The following is a 21467-nucleotide window of genomic DNA, read 5'->3' on the forward strand; positions in this document are numbered from 1 at the left end:
AGGGTGCGCAGATGTTCTCACCCGCGGCGGCCGTCGTTCGCTGCCACTTCGCCCTTTAAATGAAGCCGCACAGCTCGACCCGTCCGGCAAACACCGTGACGCAAATTAAAGCAACCTATCGCTTCAACCTCGCGCATGCTCATTAAAAGCGTATTTTATGATTCCAGCGGCACAAACGGCACGCGGCGGCTCGGTTCGCCGGGCGGTTCGCCGGGCGGTTCGCCGGGCGGTTCGCCGAGACGCAGCGAATAGTCGGCCGCACCAGCGGCAAAACCCGCGACACAAGAATTCACATGATAAAAGAGTCATATCATCACAGAAAGTAGAAGAGGAAACAAATAGAGGAAAAGGCTCAAATTAAACTTACCGTGAAAATCATAGCAATAACTGCACAGTGCACAGTGTAAAACTGTGTATAAAGCATCTTATTGAACTACCTGTTCACAGTGGTGAGAAGTAACTGGGTACATTACTCAAGCACCGTACTAAAGTACAGTTTTTAGGTACTTATACTTAGACTCACTACATTTATTTGAACATGAGTTACTTTGCAGATTCTTGATACAAAACACAATATACAGTAATCAACATGAAGGGGTTCAAATCAGCTCCAACTTTACCAGCTGCTTTTTGTTTCACACTGAGTCTCTGTAGTAACACAGATCTTTGTCGTAACTTCCAATAATTACTAGAAATTGTACTTGAGTGTTGAAGTGGTTCTCTTTTTTAATCTGTTCATGAATGAGACTGAACAAAACAGGAACATGTTAGATTTCTGCAGATAGGTTTTCTCTGAGACAGATGCTGAAGTCTGGACTATACTCAAACATTCACGTTAGCAACAGCATCAGATTCAACACTGGTTAAAATACCTGTTTTTTATCAGTAACTCAGTAACATTGATGTCCAGAGAAATCACTTTCTTATCTGGTTGTACATTTTACATTCAGCTATTTGCATGTAAACAGTAATGCAATTCAGCCTATATACTTATTTCCCTTAATCTTAACTTGTCTTTTTTGCTCAAATGACCACAAAAGACCACCACGGTTGATTTGTAAAAAAGGCAGCTTGTGCTAAGAGAAATATTTGTGACATGTATAGTAGCTGTGGCACTTGCAGATGTTGGGATATAAGTAGAACAAGACAAAGATGTGCTTAAAATCTGATCTGGCAAATATGAGAAATGAAAACATCTAGTAAGTCATACAACATATGGAATAAATAATATTTCCCTCTGAAGTTTAGTAAGGTAAAAGTAATATAACATGTAAATACTCAAGTAAAGTACCTCATTACTTGTAAAACAGAAAATTTAATAATAAAAAAAAAGACAGGAAAGACAGCCTGTACTCGAGCAGGCTACACACCACTACTGCACTGTTTATATATAAGTTATTATGTTAAAAAATCAATAATAATTGAATCCTTCCCCACACCTGTAATGTATCAGAGTTATGAATTAGCAGTTTTTCTTCTATTTATATTATATTTATTCTATTAGCTATAAACCGGTGTCTGATTCCTCAGCCTGAGCCTTCGCGCACTCTTGAAGTTTGTCCCTCTCCGGCTGCCGTTTAAGCCCGTACGTGGCAGTCAGAGAGCGGTACACAGCAGCTGAGCTGGTGCGGCTCCTCTCCCGCAACATTTCACTCAAACACGCCGACATCCTGCACTCCTGTGGGATACGCCGAAGCAAGGATACTCGTTTATATTATCATACGCTGTGAGAAGCTGTCTATAAAGCATTAGAAACATGTTTACCGTGTCGGAACTGGTTGTGTTGCTGGCCGTCCTCTCTGCCACTGCGTCCGGCTACTTCGTTAGCATAGACGCCCATGCCGAAGAGTGCTTCTACGAGCGGGTCAACTCCGGCACCAAGATGGGCCTTATGTTCGAGGTCGCCGAGGGAGGCTTCCTGGACATCGACGTTGAGGTGTGATAATGCACTGACATTGAAAACTATCCACTTAACACGGAGTAGTGAGGTTTTATTCTCATTAACGTGCGTTAAGGCCTGTGCTACGTTTAGCAGGTAGCTAACGCCGTATCCCTGCGTAACGTCAAGTGGAACTAGTTAAGATGCCAGAGCTACGGATTTAAGGAGTTTAACTCACTGTTAAACATTTAATTTCTGGATTTAAACATTGTGGATACATCACTACATCAGCTTTATTTTATAAAGGATGTGGCACTGATTATTGAATCATTTATATATAACCATACAGGAAGCGCTAGCATTGTCGGCTAAGCTGCTAACTATATAATCAATAAGGTGTTTAAACATCTAATACAACTAAATAAACTAAATATCAACAATATCAAATAGAGCTGTTTTCAGTGGAAGCATTACTGTGCTTTAACATTTACTGTTAAGTGTTTTATGTTCACACATGTCGCTACCATATGTCGCCAACAGTCCCTCATGATTTTAATGCTGTTTAATGTTCTTTCTCTTCCAGATAACAGGACCTGATGGGAAACAGATCTACAAAGGTGACAGAGAGTCCAGTGGGAAATACTCAGTGGCAGCACACATGGATGGAACCTACAAGTTCTGCTTCAGCAATAAGATGTCGACCATGACACCCAAGATTGTCATGTTCACGATCGATATCGGGGAGGCACCTAAAGGCCAAGACATGGAAACAGAAGGTATACAGAGGGTGTATGAGTGTGTTAAGACGTACCGTATGTCTGTGTTTACATAAGAAATCAGAAAATTCCACATCTCACATCCTTACGAGCTGTTTTCCAGAAGGTTTGTGCAGATAACAAACCATTTTTTCATCTATTATTGATCTAGTTTCATTAATTGTGTTGGTTTGCTATTGTTTGACTTTATTTTTGGACACTTGTTTCCTCTTTGTAGGTGGAGAGAGCTGGGATGGTAGGGCACAGGCCAGGCTGTGACTTATGAGTTTGAAATGCACTGCAGAGTTTTCTCTAACCAGTGTTTCTGAAGTGTAAACTAATAATATACAGTATTAGACGAAAGGCTGTGGTGTTTTTGAATGGTTTGACCGTTTGCACAGTGAGAACATGTCAGTGGTGGAAGAACTCACATTTTCAAGTAATAACTGAAATAAAAGGAACAACTCTTTCATTAAAAACTAGTAAAAGTGAATACATATCAAAAGTAGTTCTAAATTATTATCATAATCTAATACTCAACATTATATACTATACTCTTTACACATAATTATTATAATTATTGATGCTTTAAAATATAAAAGGCAACATCTGCATGTTGTAGCTGGTAAAGGTGGAGGTTATTTTAAACACATTATGTACTGACAGCTGGTTAATATACAATAACCCATCAGCATTTATTACATTACATTCGATGTTTATTGAGAATCTGCAAAGAAACTAAAGCTTTAATATAAATGTAGTGGATTAAAAAGTAAAATGTTTCCCTCTAAACTGTAGGGAAGTTTAAGTAAAAGTAACATTAAATTGAAATATTCAAGTAAAATACCTTACATTATATTGAGTAAATGTACTTAGTTTCCACCACTGGAACATGTATAAACTATCTTACTACCTCTGGTGATGGAACAGCGCCACCCGACACATACGTCACAAGTGTGAAAATGTTATGCATGTGTTTAAGATCCTATGCATGAAAAAAGACCATTCACCATAGTGTTTTACAGTGACCTTGAATTCGGTCTGTGATACCAAATGTTTAGTTTTACTCTGCATATTGTTCCAGGTAGTTAGAACAGACAGCAGATATGTGTCCTGTGATTTGAGAGTATTATTGGAAAATGAGCTCTGCATGAAGATGACAGAAACTAATGTAAAATAACTTTGTGCATAGAAAAAAACTGTTGACTTAACTGGCACATACTGTGAGAAGGCCAGGCCTACTCTGGAGGACTGAGTATGATGATGAGTTAATGGGGTTTGTTTAAATCTTAATGCACTGTGATAAACAACCCATAATGATATTGTGCTTGTGCTTTGTTACTGATGTATTAACCTTTGCCGGTTTCAGCCCACCAAAACAAGCTGGAGGAGATGATCAATGAGCTGGCAGTGGCTATGACTGCTGTAAAGCATGAGCAGGAGTACATGGAGGTCCGCGAAAGGATACACAGAGCAAGTGAGTCCCAGTCTAATAAGAGCTGGAATGGAAACATGAGTCGTTTTTATTTATTGTACCTTCCTAAACTGTCCTTTTCTCCTCCCTCTAGTCAACGACAACACAAACAGCAGAGTGGTGCTGTGGTCGTTCTTCGAAGCTCTGGTTCTGGTGGCGATGACGCTCGGACAGATTTACTACCTAAAAAGGTTTTTGAAGTCCGACGAGTGGTGTAGTGCGATGAAATGATCCCTCTGTGTCCTCACTGTTTGCTCCAACACCAAGACAGTTATTTACACCCTGGAAACAAGACTGGTCGTTTTGAGTAAAGACCACATATGATTGGATCTCAGATGTTTTGTTCTCCTGTCACCTGTTCAGTTCCTACTTTATAAATGTAATTAATGTATGTTTGGAGTGGACGGCCAAAAGATTCTGGGATGTTAATTTTCATTAGTTTTTCTTTAACAGTTTTTTTGTACAATATTGTTTAATAATTCCAGATAAGTCCAAATTACATGACACTGCAGTCTAGTCTGTGTGTACCACTAATTTAAAGTAAAGGGTAGTCATGTGTGGAGTCACCACAGGAGAATATAGCCCTAATTAAGATTTAAACTGCACCCTTTCAAATGATAAAAATGGCAGAACTGTGCATTAGCTCATTGTCTGTGATGCTGAGGCAGATATGTGATATCTGTACATCGTGCTAATGCTCCCAAACAACTTACTGCACTCCTCATGAATGTGTCTAAATACCTGAAGGATTTACATTGCAGCTGGTCTTTAAGGAAAACCGTACAGCTTGATTTGAAGTGATCCATTTTGGGGGAGGGGGGTGGGTTTCGGTGGACGTCTTTGCAGGGAAATAGCTCGACTCTGTGTGTAGTTCAGAAAAGGGTTCAGCAGGCAAATGGGTTCTGTTTGTTTTTGGCCTAAGCGTTCACACTGATGTAATTTTCAGACACTTTTAAAACTTAGAAAGACCTGGAAGAGCTGAGACGTGACTCGGTGAACTGTTCGGGGTGAGACTCGAAAACGTAGAGGAATACTGAAAGTCATGTTACATGTTGATTGAGGCTGGGTGGGTGGGGGGTCACCTAATGACTGCTGTGTGCTTTAGTTGCTTCTACTATAGTTATTTTGTTGGGTTTGGGGGTTTTAAATTATACGATTGTATACAATTTAAAATGCTTGTTTTTTTTGTTTTGTTTTTCTGGAGCATATCCAGCAACATGCAGCTGCTGCTTCATTTCCCCATGCAAAGTAAAAAGTTAACGTCCGAGGCAGCAGCGTCACATCCAGCACAAAGCTGCATAATGGTTGCATGTTACTGTATAAGTTCCAGTTTTGTATTAAAAATTATCTTTGGTGAGCTCAGGCAGGTAAACTGCTCTGTACACAGTCTCCTTTTCCTGTGATTACAACAAAATCTGATAAATGGATCTGTATAAATGTAGAATGGTTGTCTGTGGAAAATGCCCCAGGTTTCATAATAAAGCCAATATTCTGTACAGTTACTTGGATTTCTTTCTAAACACAAAGGTTGATCCAAAAGACTTTGTGGTGCTTTAAAGTCAAATCAGTGGCATCATGAACAAATTAAGAGTAAATTTTAACTACAGTTTAGTTTTCCTGATACATTGTTAAAGATTAAAATGGATATATGTAATAAAGTGAAGATTAGCTTCACCTCAACCAGGGACAAAACAAACGGACATGATAATATTTATAATAATCTATTTTATATTAGTCTACACATCAGCATATAGTAAATTGTTTATCTCTTACTAAAACAATGTCACTTTTAATATTTAAAGTCTACTTTAAAATCTGTTTTAAATTATAGAAATAAATATTTAAATGTGTGTCATAGTGTTGTTATCCTTTAGCAGGTGTATTCAGTATTACCAGTACTTGGACATACTGCTACTTTTACTCTACTACATTTAGTAGTAGTTATTGTAGTTTTACTCCACCCAGTGTATTTGTTACCTTTACAGATGAACAGTTTTCATTTATATTATTTATGCAGCTTGTAAAATATGAAGTATTCAAACTCCACCAGGAACAACATGAGGGTAAAACTGTGACAAGCCGGAACCAAGGTGGCGACAGCGCTTCGGTTCCCACCCGGCGTGTAAACATCAGCGCACCCGGAAAGAGGAGCAGCGTGGGGAGTGAAAACGAGCCGAGCACTGGTTCTAAACTTTCTCTATAAACTTAATGTTTTGGTTTTTCCCAGAATGGAAAATACAACAGAGGGAACATGGGACAGTTTACCAGTTAAACTCAACGACGGGATTTTACAAACGCTCGAAGAGCTGAAATTCACGCACATGACACCTGTACAGGTAAAACGGTCACTAACGTTACTCAGCAGCAGAGGAACGAAATATAACAACGGATTTCTTTATTACAGTAGTTATTTCTAATAACTACAGTTATTAGTTATTTCTAATAACTGCTGTTATTAGTTATTTCTAATAACTACAGTTATTAGTTATTTCTAATAACTGCTGTTATTAGTTATTTCTAATAACTACAGTTATTAGTTATTTCTAATAACTGCTGGTATTAGTTATTTCTAATAACTGCTGTTATTAGTTATTTCTAATAACTGCTGTTATTAGTTATTTCTAATAACTGCTGTTATTTTTCTCTCTAGGCCGCTTGTATCCCGCTGTTCATGAGCAACAAAGATGTGGCTGCCGAAGCGGTAAGTTTGGAAAGTAACGAAGTACTTTGACACAAATGAATGTAAACGGAATCTTTTGGGTTTTAGACTGTTAGTTGGACAAAATAAGAAATTTGAAGACAGGAATAAAAATCTAAAGAATTAGCAAATTAATCTATATCAAAAATATCTTTAGATGCAGCCTTAATATGCATCATTATGTAATATGATCAAAATAACTTAAAAAGGTGTTTTAAGTATAATATTATGCTCAGATTCATAATTTTACTTAAAAACCAAACGTTGTTCTTTATAAAAGTCGTCTGTAAAGCATCAGTAAATGTTTTATTAACCACTCATGAGCTGTAACTCATGTTAAAAAGTGGAAGCAACACGCTTTATGCTTTTTAAAATGATTTTTCATTTCCAAACTGCATTTTCTTTGTCGTTCACTGAATTTCATGTGATTGTAGGTGACTGGCAGTGGAAAGACTCTCGCTTTCGTCATTCCTGTTATAGAACAGCTCCTGAAGAGAGACGAAAAGCTGAAGAAGATGCAGGTGATGATGATGATGATGATGTCTTTTACCTGACAGTGTTGGTGTCAAAGTTTTCAGGAAGCTCTAATGATTATTATAACTGTGTAAAGAGTAGACTGGCAGAGGTCTGAGTTTGGACGCTGTGTTGAGCTTTAAATAACGTTCCATGCAGGTCGGGGCCCTGGTGATCACTCCAACTAGAGAACTGGCGCTTCAGATCAGTGAAGTCGTTGAGAAGTTCCTTCAGAGGTTTCAACAGTTTACGTGAGTAGAAAGAAAAGAAGCTAGTTCTGGTCGTGCTGCATGAAAAGTTTTACGCTGATAATGAAAATACATTATCGAGGGAATTGTTCTTTCAACATTTGTAACCGTTTGTCTTTCAGGCAGATTTTACTGATTGGTGGCAGCAACCCCATAGAGGATGTGGAGAAGTTCAAGGAACAAGGGTACGTAAAGGCCAGAGTTCGTTCTCTGTGATCCAATCGTCTACTTATGGTCAGATCTTTAAAACTGCTGCTGAAAAGACTTAATGAGACCAGGTTAAAGCCTTTTGATCAGGAGGATAGAAGGAGGTAACATGCTCCAAGAACGGTGGTGAAACCTAAATGGACGGAGTCTGAAATCCCAGGACCACTAAGACGCACCTTAGAGAGTCTCTGCAGAAGATTTAGATTTGTGTGTCGGTGTTTCAGGGCAAACATTGTGATTGCGACACCCGGCCGTCTGGAGGACATGTTCAGGAGGAAGTCAGATGGTCTGGACTTGGCCGCCTCAGTTAAGAGTCTCGATGTGCTGGTTCTTGACGAGGCTGATAGGCTGCTCGACATGGGCTTCGAGGCCAGGTAATAAAACAGGACTCTGCTCAATGTCCTTGTAAATACAGAAGCTTCAGGAAGTATCAGGACCCCTTCAGTCTTTTACTGTGTGTAAAATAGCTGTTTTATCTGAATTACTAGGATTTAAAGTGAAACCACTGTTCATATCTAACAGTCTGTGTCCGTGTCCAGTCTCAACACCATCTTGAGCCACCTGCCTAAACAGAGGCGGACGGGCTTGTTTTCAGCCACTCAGACCCAGGAGCTGGAGAAGCTGGTGAGAGCCGGCCTCAGGAACCCAGTGCGCATTACAGTCAAAGAGAAAGGCGTGGCTGCCACCTCCGCACAGAAAACCCCCTCTAGGCTCTCCAACTACTACACTGTGAGTCTGGGTCGAATAAATCGCTTCAAAACCTTAAATATAACGACGTACAAAACGAATATAACGTGGTTTTCATTTCAGCTGTGTAGATCTGAGGACAAATTCAACAACCTGGTGGCGTTTTTAAGGCAACACAAGCATGAGAAGCAGCTGGTTTTCTTTAGGTAAGATGGTTTGACAGCAGATAGGCCTGAAGTGAAGCTTGTGGTTCATGTTTGGAGTTGATATGGAACAACTTGTTGCTGTCTCATCATCAGCACATGTGCGTGTGTGGAGTACTTTGGTCGAGCGCTGGAGACACTTATTAAGAAAGTCACCGTCCACTGCATCCACGGCAAGATGAAAAACAAGAGGAACAAGATCTTCGCCGACTTTCGGGCCCAGAAAAGGTGAAAATGATTCACATGCACAGTAAATCTGGTTTTAACTGTGACACTTGTATAATGTTGTATCTGTGTATTACGCTGCAGTGGGATCTTGGTGTGCACAGACGTGATGGCCAGAGGCATCGATATCCCTGATGTGAACTGGGTGCTGCAGTATGATCCTCCCAGCAGCGCCAGGTGAGTGAGCAGTGCAGGTCCATAAGTATTTGGCCAGTCACACTATTTCCATCCAGTGTGATTTAAATGTGGAAGTTCAGTTTTAGTTCAACAGTTTTATCAAATACTGCATCAACTGCACATGAATTAAAACTGTCGTGTTTCTGTCTCAGTGCCTTCGTGCATCGATGTGGGCGCACGGCACGAATCGGTAATCAAGGAAATGCCCTCGTCTTTCTGCTGCCAATGGAGGAATCCTACGTGAATTTCTTATCTATCAACCAAAAGGTGATTGAGGTTTAATTCATTCAGATTCTCAAAGATCAGAAACTGTGACCCTGTGGAAACGTCTCCTGCCTGAAGGTTTAAAGGATCCATTCGAGCTTGTTATGGATGATGCTTGTTTTAGGACAGTTCTCACTCGGCTTGTGTTGATGATATTAAAGCATCTGTTGTGGATTTCTTCAGTGCCCCCTTCAGAAGATGCCCCCTGTAGCTGATGTTGTGGATGTGCTGCCTAAGGTGAAGGCCATGGCTGTGGCAGATCGTGCCATGTTCGACAGAGGGATGAGGGCTTTCGTCTCATACGTCCAGGCTTACGCTAAACACGAATGTAGTCTCATCTTCAGAATTAAAGGTGAAAAAAGAATATTGACGTTTCAGACTCACTTCTTTTTTACGCATAAAGTCCTAACAGTCTGTGCTTCTTTTTTTGTCTAGATCTAAACTTTGCCTCCCTAGCTCGCGGCTTTGCCCTCCTTCGTTTGCCAAAGATGCCTGAACTACGAGGGAAAACGTTCCCCGACTTCACCGAGACGACGATGGACACCGACACCATCCGCTACAAGGACAAGAACAGGGAGAAGCAGAGACAAAAGATGCTGGCCGAGCTGAAAGACAGACCTTTGCTCCCCAAAAAGAACTTCAGCAGGAATAAGGCCTGGTCCAAACAGAAGACCAAGAGAGAGCGCAGGAGAAAGGTGGCGACCAAGAGGAAGCACGATGAGGTATTTCCATTAAATGTACTGATAAAGCTCAGCAGAGAGGGTTCGGAGGACTAGATTTACTCATGGCTCTTTGTGTGTGTGCAGGGCTCCGATGTGGACGATGAAGACATGAAAGAGCTTCTGAACGACACCCGCCTCCTGAAGAAACTAAAGAAAGGACAGATCAGTGAGGAGGACTTTGAGAAACAGATAACAGCAGGAGCGAAACAAAAAAGAGAAGCAGCATCACTCGACAGCAGCAATGAACAGGACGTCTGATTAAACAAACTGTATTCAATGAAATCCAGAAGTATTAGAATGTCTTTATTTAAGATATATAATGACTTATAAATAAAGCTTGATGAGCTCATCGCTGACGGCAGACGGGGTGAGGACTCCCAGGTCGGTGAAGAGGAGGGTGATGAGGGAGGGAGGTGTGTAATCAATCATCGGATGCTCGTCTGACAGGTTCTGTACAGTCTTCAGAGTGTCTGCTTTGTACTGTGGGGGAAAGAAAACGGATGAAGTCGTTCTTTAAAGTAAAATTAGAACAGAGATGGACTCTCCGTGTCATACCTTAAATTTATCCGGTACGTCCTGCTGGTTGAGCGGATAGAGACGCACAAACTTGAAACTCTCCGCCACAACATAGAAAGGCTTGTTGTGAGCTTTAGAACAAACTGCCGTCTGGTAAGTGCCGATCTGCAACGTCAGAGGTGCCGGTTAAAGGTCTGGACACACGTCCTTCTAATTTAACTCTGTGCTCTTAAAGCCTGATTCATACACAGCGGTGGAAACAAACGGGAAACAAGTCAACATATCTCAAAGTGTTTCATTTACATGAATATCCTCCTCTTTTCTGCTCTGTTTTTGGTCTCCACCACCTCCTGAGGAAAATCTCTGGCTCTTTAGCTGCTAAAAGCTGCGCCATGTTGACTGCCTGTGTCTGTCTGCTGCTGACTGAGTAATAGAGACTTTTTCAATCTTTTCATCACTGTCTTATCACATCCAAATAACACCCAAATAAAATAAAAATAAAAATAAAAATAATAACTTGAATCAGGCCCCTGACTTTTTCCTGAAACACACCTTGTTGATGATCCCTCCGCTCTCCACAACTCCCTCTGCACCGACGATCACCAAGTCTACTTTCTCCAGGACGTAGCTGTGAACATGACACGTGAATTGAGTTAAAGCTGACAACGCAACTTTCATGATAAAATCTTGATCAGACACATTTTTATTTACCCCACAGCTGCATCCAACACCACGGTTACAGGGACGTTGAGTTTTCTGAGAGCTTCTGCCATCTGTCGCCTGAACAAAGACAGAAAACAATTGTGATTCAGCGGGTGTGTTTCCCTTCAGAGTAAAAACAAGGCCACATTTAGTGACGCGGCTCACTCACCCAGCTGAGTCAGGCTGCGATTCAGTCACATACACAGAGAAGCGTTTCTTCTCAGCTACAGCTTTCTCCAGCACCCTGAGCACGACTCTGGAGTACGAGTGAGTCAGGATTTTCTGTCAGGGAAACGTTTTAAAGATGCGGGTTAAAAATGAGTCACTCACTTGGCTCCTTGAATTGTAGGAGAAAAAGAGCAACTTCAGTGTGAAAGATGATAGGAGATACCAGACAGGACAAGGGTTCATAGATAGGACATGGGTAGGAGAGGAGTTCTGGGTTACAAGGTCATGAGTGAAAAAACAGACTTGTAGTGGGGAATTTATGGTATAAACATTCAGCCTATATGCAGAAGAAATTTATGTCTTCATTATGGTTCACATATACTTAGTGCCTTAGGAATGTTATCTGGAGGTGGCCCTGAGAAGTATAAGTATGAGGGTTAGAGAGAGGTAGAGCAGAAGACATACATGATTGTGGTGTTTTCTCCATGCCGGCATGTGCGCATTAAACTGAGATTGTTCATCACACTGAGTCATTCCTTGAAGTCTACTAAGATTTAACAATATTTAGAGGAAGAGGACAATTTTCTACTACATGTTGGAGGTCCCACCAAGATGGACATGCTGCTGATCAACGCCTGAGTCCAGACTGAAGGTTACTGCGGGCCCAGGGAGAGTTCCGCTCCGACAAACGGAGGACTGGATTCCCACCTGACGTTGGGACAGGCAGCGGACAGCAGATGTTTCATCCAAACTGAGTGAGTACAGCGTTATGAACCATTTGTTTTAATAGTGATTACCTAGGTTAGGCAAGTCGATAAATCCTGTGTGGTCCGATTGCTGATATTTATGTGTTGAAATGGTCGATAAATCCTGTGTGGTACGACAGATAGGCCTATTACTGTGTGGAAACTAATCATGTAAATCCTTTGTGGTCTTGATTGAGGGATATTCTTGGGATCCTGTGTGGAAAGAATATCGTTTTTGTTCGTAGTAGATCCAGTGGGGTCCGAACTGAGTTTTGTAAGAAAAAGGAAAAGAAAAAAGGAGACTATATATGCATGTTTATATGGATATAAACGTGTGTAGTATTAAATTAAATTAAATTAAAACAAATCCTAAAGTATAGAAACCCTGAATAAGAAGTCTGACATATAGCTTTATAACAGTGTAACAGTCTAGGTCCCACATGAATAAAATGGGCGTGTGACTGGAAATAAGTTATAACAAAATAAGCTTTGTGACGACGTCTTCAGTGTCCAGTTTGCGCATCTTGTGCATTCAATAGGACAGTAACAGACTGTCTGGCTGGGAAGTCGTCCAGAGTTAGTGTATGTGTGATAAGATTTGACCATACGATGAGATGGGAAAATCAGTGTGAATGAATGAAATAGTGTGCGATTGATAAGCCCATTGAATGTTTAAGCACCAGTCCAAGTGAATCTAGGAAACATGGGAAACAAAACGGGGAAATTAGAGAAATTATCTGATCCTCTTACGGGCCCTGCTAAATTAATGGCAGATAAATGGGGAGAAGATGTGGTTGAGGATGTTCCACTTTGGCACTATATCACAAAAGGGGTATTTCCTTTACAAGGCACATTAAGTGTAGATGGTTTAAAACGTTGCAGAATAATATTAGAAGAGAAAGAAGAGGAAGTGAAGAAGAAGGGAAAGAAAGTAGGGAAAGGTAATATAAAGTGGCATGTTTTCCAGAAATGGGAAAGAGAGGCAGACATAAAGGCAGAAAAAACTGCTGCTGGAGTGATGTTAAAAATGGAAGAGTTAAGCATAGAGGAGAAAAAGAAGAATAAACATAAACGCAGGGACAGAGATAGGGTCCTGCCCCCTCCATATGCTGTCTCCACACCAGGTGCCCCTCCTCCATCAGGAATGCATTCTCCTCAGGCTCAGGCTGGAGCCTCTGCAAGTGGCCATGCAGAGAAGGATTCAGAAGAGGAGGAGGAAAGTGAGAAACTCTACCCTGACCTCTCTACTGTTTTAAATAATCCAGAAGCATCTAAAGTACAGATAAAGAAAAAGTCTAACACTTTGTCTCATTCTACTAGTAAACCTCTGTCTCCTCTAGCAGTCTCATTCGAATATTGGCTCAGGAGCCAGGGTGACAGAAAAGAAATCAGTCAATTGCCTATGATGGTTTTCCCTAATCCACAACCTAGGCCACAAAATGCTCAAGCACAAGCTAACTGGGATCCAGAGGTATTTGTCTACAGACCTTGGCAACCAGACGAGCTGAAGGAAGTGGCTGAGGAGTTACCTGATCCTCAAAAGACTGGTGGGAAAAATGGGTCACAGCAATGCAGCAATTACTGGCTATGTATAACCCAACATTACAGGAAGTGGAAGCTGTGTGTCGCAGGTTTTTCAAGCTTCGATGGGCCAACATCAGACCTGCTAACTGGTCCACTACTGCACCTGTGGGTTCACCAGCATTCAGCACCATGATGGACACACTGTATGATGCTGTGAAGGTTGCCTTCCCTTTGAGAGTCTGCTGGCCTGAGATTCACAACACCAAGCAGAAGGAAGGTGAGTCAGCTACTGACTATCGTACCCGTATGGAAAGTATTTTCTCAGCTCATTCAGGTATTGATCCAAGTAATCCTGCACATGGTCATCTGCTGAAAACTGCCCTGGTGAATGGTCTTCATCCTGATCTGAAGAGCCGTGTCATGATGTCATGCGTAGGCTGGGAAACAGAGACTTTGGCAACTGTGTGGACACATGTCTTACATGCTGAGAGAAACAAGGTGGACTGTGACAACAAACAGGTAAAGAAACTCCAAACTGCTCAGTTGATGTTCTATCAGCAGGGTAGTGGGAAAAGTCCTGGACATAGACCAATACAACACAGCAGTGCCAGAGGAAGAAACAGAGGAAGAGGGCAGTCAGGGCCTTATAACAGGCTGCATGGACGGAACCAGATGGATAATCAGAGTAACCTGCGATGTTACACCTGTGGAGGTTTTGGACACATGTCCCGAGTCTGTCCCACAAACAGAGGAAATGCTCAACAGGAAGAGAGCAACAGAGAGGGATCTTGGCCATACGCACCTCCCCAGGGCATTGCAGTTCACGCACCAGGATTCCAGGCACCTCAGCAATAGGAAGCAGCGGGGGCAGGTCAGAGCAGTAAGCAGCACGTTGACACACTTACAGACACAGTTCTTAATGACACCCCAACTATTACATATAGTCAGTATTTACAGTTGACATCTAATTATAAAACACCACCTAGATTAAACCTCACTATACAAGGGAAAAGTGTGATGTTCCTTGTAGATTCAGGCGCAGAAATTTCTGTGATTCAATCTAAAATATTTCCTAGTGCTCCAAAAACAACAAATTATCTTAAAACAATAGGAGCATCAGGGGTTCCTGGATTTGAACCACTATCTGAGCCTTTAACTGTCTGTTTTGGAGATTATATAGGTGAGCATGTATTCCTCATATCTGATGTTTTTCCTGTTAACTTGATGGGTCGTGATCTCATGTGTGCATTAAGTCTTGAGGTTCAGTGTGAACCTACTGGAATTAAAGTAACATGTGCAACTGCGGGTCTATATCCCATCTGCTTATCAGCAGTTCATAGTTCAGAAACAGACACAACACTTATGACACTGACATCAGAGGATGAAGCTCTGCTTTCATCAGTACCGGACAAATTGTGGGCTACAAGCAAATTTGATTTTGGAGATATGAAGGGTGCAACTCCTGTTGTTGTACAGCCAAAATCTAGTTTTAGACCATGTAAGCAACAATATCCACTGAGTCCTGAAGCTGTTGAAGGCATTGCTCCTGTCATCCAATCACTGTTAGATAAAGGTGCTATAGTGGAATGTCCCCATTCACCATGCAACACTCCCCTCTTGCCTGTAAAAAAACCAAATGGGGGCTGGAGGCCAGTTCAAGATCTTAGGGCTGTGAATGAAGCAGTTCACCATCCGGCTCCAACAGTGCCGAATGTAACCACACTGATGTGTCAGGTTCCAGGGAATGCCTGTTGGTTTTCTGTTATTGATTTGGCAAATGCATATTTCAGTATTCCTGTTCATCCTGATTCACAATTCTGGTTTGCTTTCACTTTCAATGGTAAACGTTATACTTGGACGCGGCTAGCCCAGGGATTTTCTTCCAGTCCCACCTTGTTTGCAATGGCGGTGGCAGAAAATCTCTCACACTGGGTGCCACCGTGTAAGAGTACATTAATCAGTTATGTGGATGATCTCTTACTATGTTCAACATCAAAGCATGCATGTGAAACTGACACTGTGTCTTTACTTTGTTTTCTGGCAGAAAACGGCCACAAGGTTGCGAAAGACAAAATACAATTTGTCTCGCAATCTGTGCGCTACCTTGGCCATACTATAACTCCGGAGGGTCGCAAATTGGGTCCTGAACGCATCCAGGCAATTTTGGATGTGCCAAAACCAAAGAATAAAAAACAAATGATGTCTTTTTTAGGTCTAGTAGGCTATTGCCGTCCATGGATTCAAAATTATGCGGAGATCTCCCAACCCCTGTATGACATCACATATGGGGGAAAACATATGGCCATGACTGACATTCTGACTTGGACTACAGAAGCAGAGACTGCTTTTACTGACTTAAAACAAGCTCTTGCAAGCACACCGTGCTTAGGACTCCCAAACCATACAAAACCGTTTAATCTTTTTGTGTCTGAACGTGATGGATTTATGTCAGCTGTTCTTACGCAGCTCCATGGTGACAAACAGAGACCTGTGGGTTATTATTCCAAACGCCTCTCAACTACAGAGAGAGGAATGGTTGCATGTTTGAGAGCAGTAGCGGCTGCTACTGAAGCTGTCTTGGCTACAACAGACATTGTTGCTATGTGTCCTCTCATAGTTCATGTTCCACATGCAGTGCACTCCCTTATTCTTCAAGCAAAAACAGCTCATCTTTCACCAGCGAGGCTATTGCATTGGCAAAATGTCTTACTAACCATGTCTCATGTCACTCTTAAAAGGTGCACTGTTCTCAATCCGTCAACTTTACTCCCTACAGCTGAAGATGGAGAACCACATTCATGCTTGGAAGTTGTAGAAATGACATCAACTCCACGTGATAAGCTGTTTGATACACCCTTGTGTAATCCTGACTGTGTGTTTTTTGTAGATGGATCTGCAATGAGGAATCCTTCAGATGGCTCGCCTTGTGTTGCTTATGCTATCTGTAGTGACATTGATGTGCTTGAAAGTGCCAGATTACCTGTTAATTTGTCTGCTCAAGCTGCAGAATTGTTTGCTTTAACCCGTGCTTTCATTCTAGGAGCAGGGAAAAACATCACAGTTTACACTGATTCACAATATGCTTTTAATGTGTGTCATAACTTCTATGCTTTGTGGAAAAATCGAGGTTTTCTAACTTCTACGGGTAAACCTATTGCTCATAGGATTCTCATTATTAACCTTCTGAATACATTACTGCTTCCTGCATCAGTAGCAGTATGTAAGTGTCAAGCGCACACAAATGCTAAAGATTCAGTGTCACGTGGGAATGCTGTGGCAGATGCAGCTGCAAAAGCGGCATCGCTCTCTCCTGTCTCCCCAATTCTGCAAGTGCCTGTTTCTGTCCAGGATGATGTTTTTTCCCTTAATGATGTCTCTTTGTTGCAAGCAGGGACTGATGCTGGTGAACAAGCTTCTTGGACAAGGAAGGGTTGCAAAAAACTTTCCTCAGGTGTCTGGGTGAATCCAGAGGGTCTCCCAGTACTACCGAGATCCATTTTTCCTTTCTTCGCAAAGTTGACTCATGGTCCTGATCATGTGTCAAAAGGGGGGATGATGGATATTGTAAATAGACTGTGGTATGCACCAGGGTTTTGGGTTTTTGCTGATAATTTTTGTAGGAAATGTGTAATTTGTGCTACTAACAACATTGGTAGAACTAAAGAGATGTCTTTTTCAGCCCATCCAAAACCTGAAGGTCCTTTTGAGCATTTAATGATGGATTTCATTGAGTTAACACCATGTTCTGGCTACAAATATTGCCTAGTGATAATAGATATGTTTTCAAAGTGGATTGAATGTTTTCCATGTAAAAATGCATCAGCTATTTCAGTAGCAAAGGCATTGCTTAGGGAGTATATCCCTCGATGGGGTCTACCTTCACGTTTAAGCAGTGACAATGGCTCACATTTTGTAAATAATGTCATACAGAGCCTGTCAGAAAGTCTTCAGATAAATCTGAAAACGTACTGTGCCTACCATCCAGCTAGTGGTGGTGCAGTAGAAAGAGCAAATCAGACTCTTAAAACCAAACTGACAAAACTGATGGCTGAAACGCAGTTATCGTGGGTTAAAGTTTTACCCTTGGCATTAATGTTTATGAGGGGTCGCCCACATAAAGCAACAGGACTCTCTCCATATGAAATACTCACTGGTCGACCTATGAGAATGACTAATACACCGTTTCCCCAAAATAGGTTGACTTTGGCAGGCATGGATGATGAGATGGTAAACTACTGTTGTGCTCTAAACCGTGCTCTAAAGCTTATATTTCCTAAGGTCAAAGCTGCCCTTCCTGAGCCTGCAGTGGGGCAACTCCACAACATCCAGCCAGGGGACTGGATTGTAGTGAAAGACCTGAGAAGGAAGCACTGGCACCAGCCTCGGTGGAGAGGACCATATCAAGTGTTGCTGACCACGCCAACTGCAGTCCGGGTGGCAGAGAGAGATACGTGGATTCATGCATCTCACTGCAAACCATTTCCAAACGATGCCTCGAACACGATGGTGGCCGGGAGCTGAAAGGAGGCTGTGCTGGAGGATCGTGACAGCAGTTTTCGTCATCGGTATGATAACAATGGGGGTTATCATTCAAAGGGAACGACAAGACCATCAAGGAAAGGACAGTAACTACTACACATCTGCACCAAATGTTGCATTGAGAGATGAAATCAGGACACCAGAGGGAAGAAGTGACAGAGCCATGTCACCAGGAACAAGAGACAGTACAACACCAAAAAGAAAGAATCTCTTACGACAAAAGAGAAACTATTTGACCACACTGATGGGAAACCCATTTAGTGAAAGTGACATAGAGGAATGAATGCTAAGTTTTTTTTGTTTTTACCTTGGGTTTATGTTATTTTGATCATTATATTGTATCACTATATTTTGTGTATTATTTTCTGTTCATTTATATTTTTTGTTCATTCTTATTTCATTATAAGCTGTATGGTTACTTGCATGTGTTAGGTGGAAGTTGCTCTTTGTGTTGACACTTTGTGTCAAAAGGGAGGAAATGTAGGAGAAAAAGAGCAACTTCAGTGTGAAAGATGATAGGAGATACCAGACAGGACAAGGGTTCATAGATAGGACATGGGTAGGAGAGGAGTTCTGGGTTACAAGGTCATGAGTGAAAAAACAGACTTGTAGTGGGGAATTTATGGTATAAACATTCAGCCTATATGCAGAAGAAATTTATGTCTTCATTATGGTTCACATATACTTAGTGCCTTAGGAATGTTATCTGGAGGTGGCCCTGAGAAGTATAAGTATGAGGGTTAGAGAGAGGTAGAGCAGAAGACATACATGATTGTGGTGTTTTCTCCATGCCGGCATGTACGCATTAAACTGAGATGGTTCATCACACTGAGTCCTTCCTTGAAGTCTACTAAGATTGAGCAATATTTAGAGGAAGAGGAAAATTTTCTACTACAGAATGTACAAAGAATAGTGAATAAGATGTTGAACAAATGCTGGACTCACGGCGCCGTCTTTGATGAAGGTGTGACAGAGTTTAGCGACCTTGGTCCTCGACATTGAGATTTTCTCTAGAAAAAGTTCTCCTCTCTCCTCCATCACTTTCTTACAGCGAGACAAATCCTGACAGAACAACAGAGGTCAGAGTTTTAAAAAATCCACCAACCGACCCCTTCACTCCTCAATAAAGTTATACTACTGTTCCAATTAAATATTGGCACCTTGAAACTAATATTTTATTGTAAACTGTTTGGAGGTAAACACAAGAAAACCACAAAACCTGCTGCTCAAAACAGAATTAAAAGTGCAAGTAACTTCTCAACTTGTCTACGGTCTTTGCTCACTTCAAACAATACAGTATGTGCAATACTCTACACTAATACATGCACAGTAGTTGAAGTTCTTGAAAATTTACTTTGGGTATAAAAGTAAGGAGGTGATTTATCTGTTCATTAATCTGAGGATTTTACACACAGTTGGACAACATGAACGTTTGAGTCTACAGACCACTAAAACTCATTTTGCAGTACAAAAGGTAAAAGTACTGCAGATTTGTTGTATTCTTGGATTATTGATTCATTCGTGTGTGAAACAGTTGCCATGGCTGCGTCCACAGCAGGTAACCCACCTGGTGCTCCAGTGACGTGAGGCTTATGAAGCGCAGGAACAGCTCTCCGCCTGAGGACACGGCCACAGAGGAGTCCACTCCTGTCAGGCAGTCTGTGGCCCACGTCAGGCTCTCCCTCAGGCCCAGGATAGTTTCACCTGGAGGGGCAGGGACAACCTGTCAGACCTGAGACCCGAGCAGCTAGTTCATTATGTTTCAGCATTTTAATTCACTGACTTGTTGCTATGATTGGTTCCTGTGCTGATCCACTTTATCCAACAGCACATTTAAAAATGTGTTAACACTAAACTATATTTTGGTGTAATATTGTCTAAAGGTAGAATTTATATAATTATATAGCAACTGACTCAATGTCAGACCAGCATTTACCATGAAGTTCTACATCTTTATATTATGACATTAGTTTTATCCCAAACAACGAACATCTCAGTCAGGGTGAAGATGTAAACTAAGTCCTGTGAGGAGATAGTTTCAGTTTCTAACTGCAGCTCTGTCTATAGCTGGTTTTTAATACTGGGGTTGAGGCTGCTGAGGGGGCAGAGCACTGAGCTGAACAGCTTTGCTTAAGATCTGTGGCAGAGTTTTAGACCTGATGTGGGCAGTAACCAGAAACCTGAAGTTCTGTTACTGAGGCATTGTGGAGGCCAAGACAAAAGATGATGGGACCATTGTAGAGGATTAGATCTTACTGAAACTGTCTCCACCTTCCTTTATGAGTGATGATACCGAGGCTGAACCCACCTTTGTCTCTCTTGAGGAACTCCAGCAGAGTGCGGATGGCAGCCACAGCTGAGGCCATGTCCGGGTCTTTCCTCATCTGGGCTCTGAAGTACTCGACCAGCTCTGCTCCGGGCCACAGTGAAGTAGAGGTTAATATCTGAGCTGCTTCACACAGAATATGACCTGACACTGGAAGCTTTAACACCTTACCTTCCTCATTCATCCTGAAACCCACACGATGTTCTGACAGTCGAAGGTTTTAACGCTAAAACAAACCAGTGAACAACTCTGATCTCTGATGTCTGATGTCTGATCTCTGACCTCTGATCTCTGATGTTTGATGTTTACTCCGTTATTTCAGTCACTTCACACTTTCGGACACATGCCTCCGCGCAGAGCTGCTGACTCCGCGTCTCTAATCAAATTATGCACAAAATTAAAATAAACGTTGGTATAAACTATTACGACCACGCTTAAAACACACACAGGAGAAAATCCTCTTGATTTGTGGCTGAAAAGTTTTGTTTTCAGGATCGACACAACATTAGCACATCTTGCACCAGCCTGCGCGTTGACGCGTCGCAGAGAGATGACGAAAGACGTTTTCTCCCCCAATAACGTCGCGGCCCCTTCAGGTGCTGTCGAAAAAGTGACAACGTTTCTTCGGTATTCGATGAAAATTTTAGGTTAAATTGTGAATTTTATTACTTTAGTTGACTAAACATGAAATGAATATATATATATATATATATATATATATATATATATATATATATATATATATATATATATATATATATATATATATTTATATTTATATATAAGAACATGGTCATGCTCTGTTTCTGTGTTTTCTCTAGGTTCATTTAAACTACTTTAAAATACTGCAATATTAAATCCAATAAAATAAAACAAAACACGATTTTGGAAAAG

At 41.4% G+C, this 21467-nt stretch overlaps 3 protein-coding genes across 3 annotated transcripts; 2 read left to right on the plus strand and 1 right to left on the minus strand.

Moving 5' to 3' along the window:
- Positions 1-1588: 1588 nt before the first annotated feature.
- Positions 1589-5610, plus strand: tmed2 (transmembrane p24 trafficking protein 2). Its single transcript, XM_026356419.1, is given in 5 exon segments — positions 1589-1936; positions 2463-2655; positions 4004-4111; positions 4203-4298; positions 4301-5610. Coding segments are annotated over 5 exon segments (603 nt in total). The 5' UTR covers positions 1589-1756; the 3' UTR covers positions 4327-5610.
- A 627-nt stretch (positions 5611-6237) lies between these two features.
- ddx55 (DEAD (Asp-Glu-Ala-Asp) box polypeptide 55) lies at positions 6238-10336 on the plus strand. The gene is made up of 14 exons (XM_026355164.1): positions 6238-6444; positions 6759-6809; positions 7241-7327; positions 7479-7570; positions 7690-7752; positions 7999-8148; positions 8314-8503; positions 8585-8667; positions 8761-8892; positions 8974-9066; positions 9219-9333; positions 9514-9682; positions 9766-10052; positions 10137-10336. Exons 1-14 carry the CDS (start codon positions 6337-6339, stop codon positions 10308-10310), a joined length of 1794 nt encoding a protein of 597 aa, XP_026210949.1. The 5' UTR covers positions 6238-6336; the 3' UTR covers positions 10311-10336.
- Positions 10337-10339: 3 nt separating this feature from the next.
- eif2b1 (eukaryotic translation initiation factor 2B, subunit 1 alpha) lies at positions 10340-21110 on the minus strand. Its single transcript, XM_026355165.1, has 9 exons — positions 20745-21110; positions 20556-20657; positions 19815-19951; positions 19193-19309; positions 11440-11552; positions 11280-11348; positions 11121-11196; positions 10608-10733; positions 10340-10532 (listed from the first exon to the last, which is right to left on the minus strand). Exons 1-9 carry the CDS (start codon positions 20755-20757, stop codon positions 10377-10379), a joined length of 909 nt encoding a protein of 302 aa, XP_026210950.1. The 5' UTR covers positions 20758-21110; the 3' UTR covers positions 10340-10376.
- Between the last annotated feature and the right edge of the window lie 357 nt (positions 21111-21467).

Source organism: Anabas testudineus, chromosome 12 (genome assembly GCF_900324465.2).
Source record: "Anabas testudineus chromosome 12, fAnaTes1.2, whole genome shotgun sequence".
Lineage (NCBI taxonomy): Eukaryota > Metazoa > Chordata > Actinopteri > Anabantiformes > Anabantidae > Anabas > Anabas testudineus.

Bases quoted from the DNA above. Each gene is read 5' to 3' on its own strand.
- ddx55 (XM_026355164.1), top strand. From the start codon at position 6,337: ATGGAAAATACAACAGAGGGAACATGGGACAGTTTACCAGTTAAACTC. The intron at 8,893-8,973 runs GTGAAAATGATT...ATTACGCTGCAG, and splicing joins GACTTTCGGGCCCAGAAAAG to TGGGATCTTGGTGTGCACAG. The intron at 9,683-9,765 runs GTGAAAAAAGAA...TTTTTTGTCTAG, and splicing joins TCTCATCTTCAGAATTAAAG to ATCTAAACTTTGCCTCCCTA.
- eif2b1 (XM_026355165.1), bottom strand. The intron at 19,310-19,814 runs GTGGGTTACCTG...TTGTTCTGTCAG, and splicing joins TCACGTCACTGGAGCACCAG to GATTTGTCTCGCTGTAAGAA. The intron at 11,197-11,279 runs GTAAATAAAAAT...TCATGTTCACAG, and splicing joins GTGTTGGATGCAGCTGTGGG to CTACGTCCTGGAGAAAGTAG.